The 11,795-nt window shown below is 42.8% G+C and overlaps 1 protein-coding gene across 5 annotated transcripts in view; it reads right to left on the reverse strand.

Annotated features, from left to right (window-relative positions):
- The window catches only part of acaca (acetyl-CoA carboxylase alpha), a 58,588-nt gene extending 47,693 nt beyond the window's left edge, over positions 1–10,895 (reverse strand). For 4 of the 5 annotated variants that reach the window (XM_083779890.1, XM_083779889.1, XM_083779888.1 and 1 more), the window contains exons 1-11: positions 10,724–10,895; positions 8,666–8,942; positions 5,537–5,669; positions 4,918–5,056; positions 4,409–4,518; positions 3,926–4,007; positions 3,571–3,669; positions 2,467–2,573; positions 2,239–2,349; positions 1,166–1,375; positions 435–605 (exon numbers count right to left, since the gene is read on the reverse strand). In XM_083779890.1, the coding sequence (XP_083636016.1) occupies positions 435–605; positions 1,166–1,375; positions 2,239–2,349; positions 2,467–2,573; positions 3,571–3,669; positions 3,926–4,007; positions 4,409–4,518; positions 4,918–5,056; positions 5,537–5,669; positions 8,666–8,913 (1,410 nt within the window). In that variant the 5' untranslated portion in view covers positions 8,914–8,942; positions 10,724–10,895. The remainder of the gene's footprint in view (positions 1–434; positions 606–1,165; positions 1,376–2,238; positions 2,350–2,466; positions 2,574–3,570; positions 3,670–3,925; positions 4,008–4,408; positions 4,519–4,917; positions 5,057–5,536; positions 5,670–8,665; positions 8,943–10,723) is intronic. The other variant, XM_083779887.1, reaches the window with a different exon arrangement.
- Between the last annotated feature and the right edge of the window lie 900 nt (positions 10,896–11,795).

Genomic DNA, 11,795 nt, shown 5'->3' on the forward strand with positions numbered 1-11,795 from the left:
TGTACGTACTGTATGTACACGCACATGTGTGTCTGCATGTTGGGAGAACACAGCAGCAAGATTTGTGAACTGTTCCGATTAAAGGTTAGCCAATGGAATGGAAGGACTTCACTAGTACTGCCTGTATTGACTAGACCCGCTCCTATTTTTCCTTTTGTATACTATTTAAATAGTTTTGAGGGAAAATGCTGCCATTTGTCCCAAAGTTACTTCAAAAGATTTATACCTATAATATTATACCCTGCACATGCATATAACGACACAATGTGACATAGCTCTGTTTACACAATGCTGTACCCCCCTCCAACTGTAAATACTTTCCCCATTTTCAACCGTTTTATTATATTGCGACACTTGCTTTGGCAATGTAAACGTATATGTTTTCTCATGCCAAAAAAAGCTAATTTGATTTGAAGTGCGTCAGTGAGACTCACTTGCAGCTGTGCGGCGGGCAGGTTGACGTCGGCCACCATCTCAGTGCAGGGGTGCTCCACCTGGAGACGAGGGTTGAGCTCCAGGAAGTAGAAGCTGCCGTTCTGGCTGTAGAGATACTCCACCGTACCGGCGCTCACGTAGCCCACCATCTTGGCTAGCTTCACCGCACACTGGATGGGGTGGAAAGAACCGTTCTCAAGTTAGTTTTTGTGCATTTTAACAACTTTCAAACTGGAGCCAGGAGTCCATATTTTGAGCACCAGGTCATTACAGATTGCCAAATATAATCAAATATACATTTGAGTACTTTTTCCACCACTGGAATGTATAGCCCATTCTGGACGGGAACCTCTTTTGGTGTTTTAAGCATTACGTTATACTTTAGCTATTGAAAAATAGCAGATCTACAAGCCGTGTACGAGCTTGTAGGTCTGAAAAATCGTGAAAATGTGGCGCAAATCTTTGAATATATATATTCTTTCAGAGTGAACATTTTTAACTCAAATCTTTGCTTCTGGGGGGGGGGGGGGGTCCCTGGAACAACATATTTTGAGATGGGTGTCGGCGGCCAAATGCATATCATTCTGGGGCTCCTTGACATGAAATAGTTTTGAGCACCACTGACATAGAAACAAGAGGTTTATCAGAAAACAGTCATGATTTCGATTGTGTAGAATCGTCCTCGGGTCTAAATGGGTTAGTGTGTAACATAGGGGGGGGGGGTCCATACCCGCTCCATCTCCTCAAACACATCGGCGGTAGCGATAGTAGCGGGGGCCTCCTCGATGATCTTCTGGTGCCGCCGCTGCACAGAGCAGTCTCTGCCGAACAGCGAGATGGCGTTGCCGTACTGATCGGCGAGGATCTGCACCTCCAGGTGCCGCGCGTGCTTCGCCAGCTGCATGACGAAGATGGGCGACCCCGGAACCTCCGTCTGGACCTGGAGACAGACGGGGAGGAAGTTGAGCTTATTTCGTAATCATGTGGTGACCTCGCATATCTGTATTTCCTCAAAATTATTTTGGGAAAACTGGCCGAGCACTATTATGCTCGAAGTTGCACCTTTTCTGAACTAAAATGTGTTATGTGTATGTATGGAACATAACCTAATGTGAAGATGTTCACAAAAGGTTTGCCTAACTTTGCTACTACAGGGAAAACACTCTTTTTTTTACTCGTTGTTTGCTGTGATTGATGTTATTTTATCTATGCTTCTGCATTGTCTGAAGGAAGCCAAACAAAAATAGGTTTCACAAGATGTGGTAAATCAGTTTGATAAATATTCAACCAATGAAAAGTATTAACAACAAGAGCCTTGTGACTAAAGAAATAATAATGACACTGTATCCATGGGAACACTTCTATCTATATTACATCTCCCTATGAAGTAACGGTTTGGGATCATACAATGTGTCCACCCCAACAGCGATGACATACTAGAGTGGTTTTCAACCAGTGGTCCTTGAGGGGATTCCAGGTGGTCCCCAGCTAAATTATGGAGAGTAGGGAACCAAATGGACCCTTAGTAGATATTTAGCTCTTGAGAGCGTAAAATGAAACCAAATGGATTATTGTTAAACACCTGCATTATTCTACATAATTGAAAAAAGAAGTCTACACAATTTTCGAATTTTGATCAACGTCTGCCATCTCTCTAAATCTCAAATGGTGGTCCGCGGCTTAAATGCCGAATAAATAATGGGCCTTGATATGACATAGGTTGAAAATCACTGACACTGATACTACATTACACAAAACACATGACATGATGTCAGTTCGACTATGGACAAAGTCTGCACTAACCTGTCTGTAGAGGTTAGGGAAATCGTCGGCAGAGTTGACCTTGCGGATGCCCTTTCCTCCACCTCCTTCGGAGGCCTTCACCATTACAGGGTAGCCAATCTCCTCCGCAGCCTGGCAAAATACACATACGCGCACACACAGCTCATCAACATACATGCAACCATAAGGCCAAAGTCCACGGCCGATTGGTTAGTCTCAAGCATCACGTCAAGCAGGTGAAACAATCACCTTCATGCCAGCCTCCACGTCGTGGATACAGCCTTGCTCGTACAGGTCAGAGGGCACATTGATGATTCTCTTCTTTTGGTCACTCTCGGACCACTCCACCGTCAGACCTGAGACACAAGCACAGAAACATCCAACAATTTTTTACAGTACTAATTTTCACAACACGTGGCAATCGTGGCATGAATGGCAGTTGTTTTTTGCCAGGTGCGAAGCAGCCTGGCCTACATTTGCACTACTGACGACCGTAAAGACGACTCTAAACACAACCTAGTCATGATTGGCTGCCTCCTAGCGAACTTGTCATGATGATTGGCTGCCTTCTAAGCCAATGGGAGTCTGAACGGCATAAACTCTGAACACCGCAACGCGGAGCGAGAGGCATCAGCAGCTAATGTTAGGAGCTAACTGGAGCTATAGGAAAGCCATAACAAAACACCATGAGTGAACCAACAAAGGAACGTCAGAAATAAACGAAAACGGGCACTACAAGAGCTTGTTGCACCCGGCAGTTATGACAACGGGCTCGTTCGGGCAGGGCTGAGTTTCTTCCCTGGGTTTGTGCCGGTTCTAATCCTCCGTTTGTTTGAATGGTGTGGTTCCACTCGCCTATAGTTTATGCATGGTGACGCGAGTATGGTTGTCTGTTTTCGTTGGCAGTAAGTGATCCCCCATTAGGTAAGACCCATGAGTAATCATGTCCTCCCTGCGGTTCACTGAGTTTGAAGGCCGCTCACAGGTAAACCACTTTCCATGTTGCGCTTGAGTAATCTCTCAACACAATTTGCAATTTACAACTTAGGCAATCGAGATCGAGGTAATACATAGGTAAACATAGGTAGGTAAACCAAGAACCAGATCAGTCTAAACAGTATAATATTTTAAGAAAATCTATCAATAATCTGTACATTGAAACTATAGAGAGTACAGACTATAGGATGCCAGGTCTATACATGGCCTGGCATCTAGATTTTAAATTACATTTTAGCCTTTGCACACATTCTATTTGAATGCATTTCCAAAGTAGTCTTTCCAGTTTTACGAGAAGAATCCATAGATTCTTCTCGTAAGTTTTGGAGAAAAAGGTTTCGGAGAAAAACAACCTACCTGACCCACTCCAGGGCAAGGTTGGAATGCCAGCAGTTTGAGCCACAATAGAAGAGGCAATCTTGTCTCCGAGAGACCACATGGCCTGGCTTGGGGGACCTGTGAAATAAAAACAGTCAAAGAGATCAACTAATGGGTAGATCATTTTGATGAGTTTGATTGATGGATTGAATACTTTGACAATCTATAAAGGTACAGACAGTAAAACGATTTAAAAACATGCCAAATGGATGACACAAAAAGCCACAGGCTTGTTTCCATTGTGGACCATTAAACACATTCAACACTCTGGACAAAACGACAATGCAACAAAAAACAAGTACACAACAAGTAAAAAGGTACAGCCTTGTCTTACCAATGAAAGCAATGCCATGCTTGTAAAGCAGCTCAGGGAGTTTGGGGTTCTCAGAGGCATGGCCCCATCCAGCCCACACTGCCTGTACAGAACATACAAATAAGGCTGTTCAACAATAGAAAATACTCCAAAGCACAGCCTCAGTTTCGCTTTGAAAATGTATACAGTGAAATCAGTGTTCATTTAGTGCAGGGGTTTTCAACTGATTGTGAACGAAGGACCACCGGCACCACCCCCTGACTTAGAATCAACTTGGGGACCACTGTTGTGTTGGTTTGGGGATATGGGCTAAGATTTGTGCTTTTGTAACACTTGCTATGCATCCCATGCGTAATACATCCCACTGTTTCTCAGCCAACGGTCCATTGACTACTAATAATTTCCAAATAATGACTCAAACCAGACAATCCGGTGCACTTCCCCCTCTTGAGATTGAGGTTTTACTGTGTCTGCATGAGATGTTAACAAAAGGTCTGAACTTACCTGAACAGGTATGCGCTTAGCAATGTCCAGAATGAGCTCAACATTGGCGTAGTTGTTGTTGTTGGTGCCTCCTGGCACAGGCACGTAATGATCCGCCATCTTGATGTACTCTGTGGGCGAGGAACACATGACAACGTGAGTGCACGTTTATAATTAATGCAAATGTTTTACTTTAATTTTCACAGCTTGTGGTCACCTACGAATGTTGCCATACGAAAATATCAAACTTCATTATATTTAACGTGGCTATATTCACAATTTTAAAAGAATGGGCTAACCTTTACTACTATAGCCCATTGCGTTATCAATTATTCTCCTTTCTGCTAGTGCTAATGGAATACTTTAAAGCCATGAGGCTTGATCAATCTGAGCTTCCACTCCTTTGTTTAAATACATTAACTAGGGCCACATCGTGGCTGTGTCAGGTGTTTTGCTGTGACATTAAGCACCAGTCAGTGAGCACATTGACTAAAGCTTTTACCCCATTAAGATGGAATAGCAAAGTTCACCTGCGTTGGCTTTCAGGTCCTCAGGGGTCACCATGACAACAAAGCGGATGGCCCTTTCATTGCGGAACATCTCATAGGACCAGCGGCGGATGGAACGCATGCATTTGACCGCTGCAATGCCATTGTTAGCAATGAGAACCTGGTGAATGGAAACATTTTGAGTCATTAATGACGACTATATGCATATTAGGCAGACAGGCACAGGCCAGGCCAGACACAAGCAAGTGCTGACGTCTCACCATAGTATTGTGTACAGTTATGAACAGAAAGGCCGTTCAAACATGGTAAATAATTATTAGGGATGCTCCGATGGCCACATATCGGTATCGGCCAATATTTGGCGTTATGGGTCAATATTGGTATTGGCAAATAAAACTGACATTAACCGGTGACAGGAGCCGATATTTATCGGTTGTTGATAAGCATACATTTTGAGTTGGCTATGGTGTGTTGGTTATCTGCAGCCTACCAAGCTGTAGATTTATTGTTTTGAAGATGTATTTGTTTCCCTGGCAAAAGGGGGAAATAAAAAATAAATTAATAAAATTGTTATTTTAAACATCTGTATCGGGCAATAATTTCCATATCGGTGCATCCCTAATAATACATAGACTAATACCTTCTCGATGACCTTGTTGCCACCAAAACGGGTGACAAATTCAGCCGGCGAGGCGACAGTGAAATCCCTCTGCAGGTCAATGCGACGGCGGTCCCTTCCCTGCTTTACTAAGTGCAGTCCGGACATGCTGGGCCTGTTGAAGAAGCATAGCCTGTTGAACTAAGTGAAGACTAATTTTACGACTTAGTGACACCTTGTGCTAAAGAACCTTCGAAAAGATGCTATTTTTAATTAAATTGTCGTAAATTATACCTTGCCAGGAGGGCCTGTGTCTGCTTGGCACTGGCCATATGCACATTGCTATAGATATGTGTTGATCAGCGACAAAGCTGTGCAATACAGGACAAAGCCAGATGGCAGCGTGACACCATCCCCACATTGACAAACTGGCTGCGACAGGGTATGCCAACTAGTGCGCTGTAAATACTACCGTACAAAGGTGATCAACAAGAACAATGTGGGTGTAATATTCACTGAACGTTTTTACATGTTCAACTATGATCATCGTACGGTCCAACTTTCACACAACATGACTTTCACTTTACCAGGCATCTATTTCCTGGTTGTGCAGACCGGTCATGTAGTTTATGGCTTTTTAGTGTTTTTTGTTTTTTGCCCACAGCAGACAGACAGACACAGACAACGCCAGTCTAAATGGTGCTAAGAAATTAATCCTCAGCGTGGCTTACTTCTTGGAACGCGTTTACAGGCTTGAGCAAGTGTCTGGCGTTTCAAAACTCCACCCTCAGAGTGAGCCATTAGAAAGAGGAGTACAGTGGGAGGGAAGAGTGTGCGGAGTGGAGTGTCCGAGCTCGTTTGGCTGGCTGGCTTCAGTGGCATCATGACAACACGGTTGCGTCAGTGTCACAGGGGTGCTTTGGGGTTAAACCGGGCATGCATGCAGCTTCTGTACAGAACTGAATGGGCTCCCCTTGGCCCAAGGAAAAGAGACAAACACACATGGCCCCATTCAATATTTCTAGTTCTGACAGTCTGGTCATCATCTATTCATGTTCAGCCTCGTGCAACGCTTTTTCACTCTTTTAAAGCCGACCACGCAAACAGTGCTAGTCAAATATTGAGAGCTGAGAGATTCTAAAGTCTAAAAAGGTAAGGGTCTACAGCTTGATTTATACACCATTGTCACACAACAAAAATGTAACGCGTTGCGAGATTGTAGATCAGCTATTTTCGGTGTGCAACCAAGTATAAATCAACAATAAGATGAAGGGCCCTGCTTACAGAGTAGCGTAGCATAACAGTCAGGCAACATAGTACATCACTATCCACAAGAAAGGGACAACAAGTTCCTAATCAAATACCGATTATGCCACAGTTAGTTTCCAACTTTGCGTTGTAATTGGCTGAAATGCATTATAATGCATGTCAATAACTCAATATACATCAATATTAACAGCACCTCCGAGTCTGAACATATATTCACCGCTACCGTTGCCATTACTTAGCTGCCAGCTGTAATTTTCATGCTTTATTTGCCATCTAATCATTATACTCTCGAGCTTGTGATATACCACATAATGATAATATTGGCACACGCTATTCCACAGTGCTCAGCCATCAGTCTTGTGCCACCACCACAGCACACCGGTGCCAATATCTCACCATATCTCTTGTATTACGATATTGCATATTCATGCACATGAACTTTACACTGATAAGTAAGACTGGGCAATATAGCAATATCCTCAATATAGTGATATTAGACTACGGTACTAGGAGATAATCAAGTATTGCCTTTTCCTGGTTTAAAGGCTCAAATTCAGCCGTCTAGCTGTTACATTTACTCTTGTGTACTTGTAGACTGCAAGATGTAACAATATGAATCTTAAAAGTGTTCTGCTGTGTTTGAAGTAAAGTGCCTCAGCGTTCAGAAACCTGATACAGTGGTATGTGAAAGGACTGGAGCAGTGGAATGAAAAGGGCAACTCAGTGAAATAACTGGAGCTGGCAGGGCCTAACCTCTCAGTCTCAGGAGCATAAACCCGTCAGCCTCATGAGGAGCATACAGAGATACACTGTGGAAGTGGAAAGCAGGAGAGACCACATTTTTTTCACACATGCTTGCTGGAGAAAAGGGGCCATCCAGTCGGGTGTGTCGGGAGCTCGACTGAACATGGTGTACTTTCAACTTTGTTTAACCCATTCAGGCCCGACGTCGAAATTTAATACAAATGTTTTCTAAATCATGACAATTTTCTGAAAGATTTGAGGCACATTTAAAAAAAAAATCAAAAATAGCAAAATTATAACATAATGTATGCAACCACCAAAAGGGGTTCCCGCTTCCCAGACTCGCCTTGTGACGACATCTTTCAAAGAGCCAATCTTTCTCGATATGGGGTACAACACTCACATTTCACGTTTCGTAGCCATGAAACAACAATTTTGTTGTCCAATTCATAACATCATAATGTGGATTATTTATACAGAGCAGTAGACACTAGACAGACTGCATGTGATGCTGGCATTAAAGAAGTATCCATTTCTGATGATCAATTAGAAAAATATTTTACAATATTGATTTTGATTGATTTTCAGAGTCAGAGAGCTTCACAGGAAAGCTTGGAGATGTTCTGAAAGATTGGCCGAAGGTTCATATCAGAATATTTTTTTACACAGCCCTTTATTAGACAAAAAGAAAACACAGCTCATCTGTCAATAAACTTGAGGTGCTGGAGCCAAAATGAAACTAAATGAAGTGAAAATGAAAAGGCAGCCTATGTACTGTAAACTGTGCTGTGCACACACCAAGACTGCATTTCAATCATTTATTCTTGCATTTTGAACTGGAGACATTTGAACGGGTAACGCACCTAAAGTCAGAGCTCAGTGGTCACATGAAGAGTACTTTCAGTAAATCAAATCAGATTTTTGCACAGCTTGAGTGTGCGAAGGCTGCCTTTTATTGTTCAGGAATGTTTATCCAAACTGTATGGCAATAGATTAATACATTTGTAAATAATAATTATTATAAAAATAATAATTATTAGCAGTAGTAGTAAATAAAATGATAGATAACTTGATTTAATAACATTGACACTAAATAGTGTCAGACTATAACTGATGAATGCGAGTGTGAGAGAATTGTGAAAGGGCCATAATCCTGACCTTAGGTTGTGCAAGGGGCCATCGATGTGGTCAAAGCCCATCTCAAAGGTGCTGCTGCTGTCTGAACTAACAGACGATGGTGACAGCGAGCGAGCCTCCTTCTCCTCCAGCAGCGCCAGCGGTGCCTCTGGCTTCCCCAGGGTCTCATCCTCAGAGTTCTCCTCCGACACCGAGCCCACAATGAAGTGGGAGTTCAGTGCTGCGACCGCGGGGTTCTTCTTCTTGGCAGGCGCGACCTGTTGTGCCATGGCTGGTTGACACGAACAGGCTGCAAACACTGTGCAGGGACACAGGGCAGTGGTATGGTTATAAAGGAGACACGGAGTCCAAAAAGCACAGCACACGATGACATGAGTTGTGCCACGGTTGGCACAGTCTTCTGTTTGCCATATTGCATCAGTGGGTTGCATAAACTTAAGAGATAGATATTGATAATGCAAGCGTTGCAAAACTATAACCAACCAACTATAACCCAAGAGTACTGTGGCATAGGGTACAGTTTCTGAACAGGTACGGGACGGGTATCACCTTTTTTAATGGAAAAAGTGTATGAAAAATATGCCTTTGAAAACACTTCATTTACAAAGGTCCAACAAATGGTTTGGAGATCGAATTGTGACCCTGTGGATAATAACAATATGTTACACTGAAATACAACTGTATTGCGGGATCTATTTTTAACGAATCAGTAATCAAATCCTAATGTTCCATTAATAACCACCAATTTCAATCAGAATCCTAATGAATCCATCGCCAGCAAACTGTAGTACAGAATAAACACAGAACTGGCTCCTTTTAGTAGTAGCCTATCTGCAAAAGAAAATCAACTAAATTCATACATTTAAAAATGCCTAAATCGTTTATTTAGATCATCTCTTAAAGTGTTTTAAAAGTCTTTAACTAAAAAGTAGCTTAGGGAACTGCAGGGCATCCCGCTTGTGCAGGTATGAGAGCATGACCAATCCATAAGACTCAGTCTAGCAGCACTGAACCTCTCACCAAAACAATGCAGATGAGATGGTGATTGATAGGTCATTAGTGGCATTTCCATTTAAATCAGTTGTCAGTAGCAATTTGCAAAAGACATCATCTGAGGTTAGGTACCCACACACCCGTCCCACACTGAACCACACCTTCACATGCTCCAATCACACCGGAGTCAGTCCACCCACCCATACAAGACCGAGCTATTGTCATCCAACCGCCTGCAACTTCATATCAACTGCTTTTCTAACTTGTACAGTATGTGCCACTGTTCATTCTGTTAAGTCTATTAATGTTAAGTATCCCACTGGCCTATTTGTTTGCACAGTTATTATATCAATATATAATATACTGGCAATACAAACATATACTCTGCACAACGGGGAGCTTCAATAAGTATTCCCAGAGGAATTTGTGACATGATGGCACAATTCCGAGGCTGCTTTTACTGGGATTTAAAGACAGTATGATGGTGTCCTGGCCTACACATCAATATAGTTAGTGTATTCTTACAGGCTGTCTCCCTATATATAGCTATAGGCATAGTAGCCTGCTTAGGGATGCATTGCTAACATTGCGACAATTAACCACAGAATGTGACCAATGTATCACCAACTCTAGGATACCCTGGGGTAGCTGAGCTCTGATCCATATCTCTAATGCGAGAGCTAACCCTGGGGCTGGGTCTAGTTTCAGCAGCACAAAATGACAAGTGCACTCAGTGCCATGGTCATGCAAGTGTAGTGGGGCAGTCTGTATAGGCACACCTTCCTTACCTATCGATAGCTGCTGGCGAGACCAGAAAAACAAGCCGAGCAGTGCAGCAGTCAGACAAAATGCGAGCCAACTATAATACATCACCGACACCAACTGTCTGAGACAACTGCGGGTTATACTCGAAAACTACCCCATGCTAATACAAATGAGCTCTCATTGCAGACACAACAACCGTTCTGTTCGCCTTACTATATCGTTTAAGTTGGGTCACTGGTTAAACAGAAATACCCACGCGTGGTCTTAACAGAGATGTTCAGAACCGAGGCAGGGGTTAGTTTGACAGGCAGATTAACTCACCGTCTGAGATATACCGACACGTAATCCTGAAACGTTGATTCCAAAAGACAAGTTACTCAATGTGTTCCATTGACATTTCTTTCACGCAGATGACGATGAAAAAAGAAAAGTCACATCATGATGAGCTCATACATACAACTACAAGGGGCCGATGTAACAGCAGAGAAGTGGTGTGATCATGATGTGATGCGCCAGCGGGTTACTAGTGGCCATTCACCTCTGAACCGAACCCCCGCTTCCGCCATAGAACTACAACAAGTAGAGAGAGACACCTCCTACTGTACAAAATGTACAGTTTTTTTGTTTCTCTCTCTCTCTCTCTCTCTCTCTCTCTCTCTCTCTCTCTCTCTCTCTCTCTCTCTCTCTCTCTCTCTCTCTCTCTCTATATATATATATATATATATATATATATATATATATATATATATATATATATATATATATATATAATTTACTTTCACAGAATCATACATCATATCAAAAATAATACACGTAGCCTATGTATCCTAATAGCTAAGAGCTGATAATTAGATTCAAATGGCTGCCCACTGCAGTGCTGCTGCATTGCAACTGCAGGTTGAAAAGACCCTCAGCTCTGAACTCAGTAGGATCTGCACCTGGCTCGCTGATGACAAACTATCCTTACACCTGGGAAAAACTGAATCCATTCTCTTCAGATCAAATAGTAATCTCAGTAAGGCAGATGGCGGCCCAGGCCGTAGCGTAACGGTCTGGGCACCGGACTGGTAATCCAGTCGCAGTGTGCCGCGGGTTCGACTCCCGGACCCGACACGGCCTTTACTGCATGTCATCCCCCCATCTCTCTCCCGTTTCCTGTCAGTCTACTGTCTGTCCCTTCAAAAATCAATAAAAGGCGTAAGCCGCAAAAAAATATCTTAAAAAAAAAAAAAAAGTAAGGCAGATGGCTTCTTGGTTAGAGTGGGTGACAATATTATCACGCGAAAAGATGAAATTATCTACCTAGGTTCCATCCTGAAGGCCAATCTTTCCGGTGATAAAATGGCCACCAACGTAATCAAAAAAGTCAATCAAAGATCAAGATTCCTTTACA

Source organism: Protomyctophum parallelum (assembly GCF_964188405.1).
Source record: "Protomyctophum parallelum genome assembly, chromosome: 1".
Lineage (NCBI taxonomy): Eukaryota > Metazoa > Chordata > Actinopteri > Myctophiformes > Myctophidae > Protomyctophum > Protomyctophum parallelum.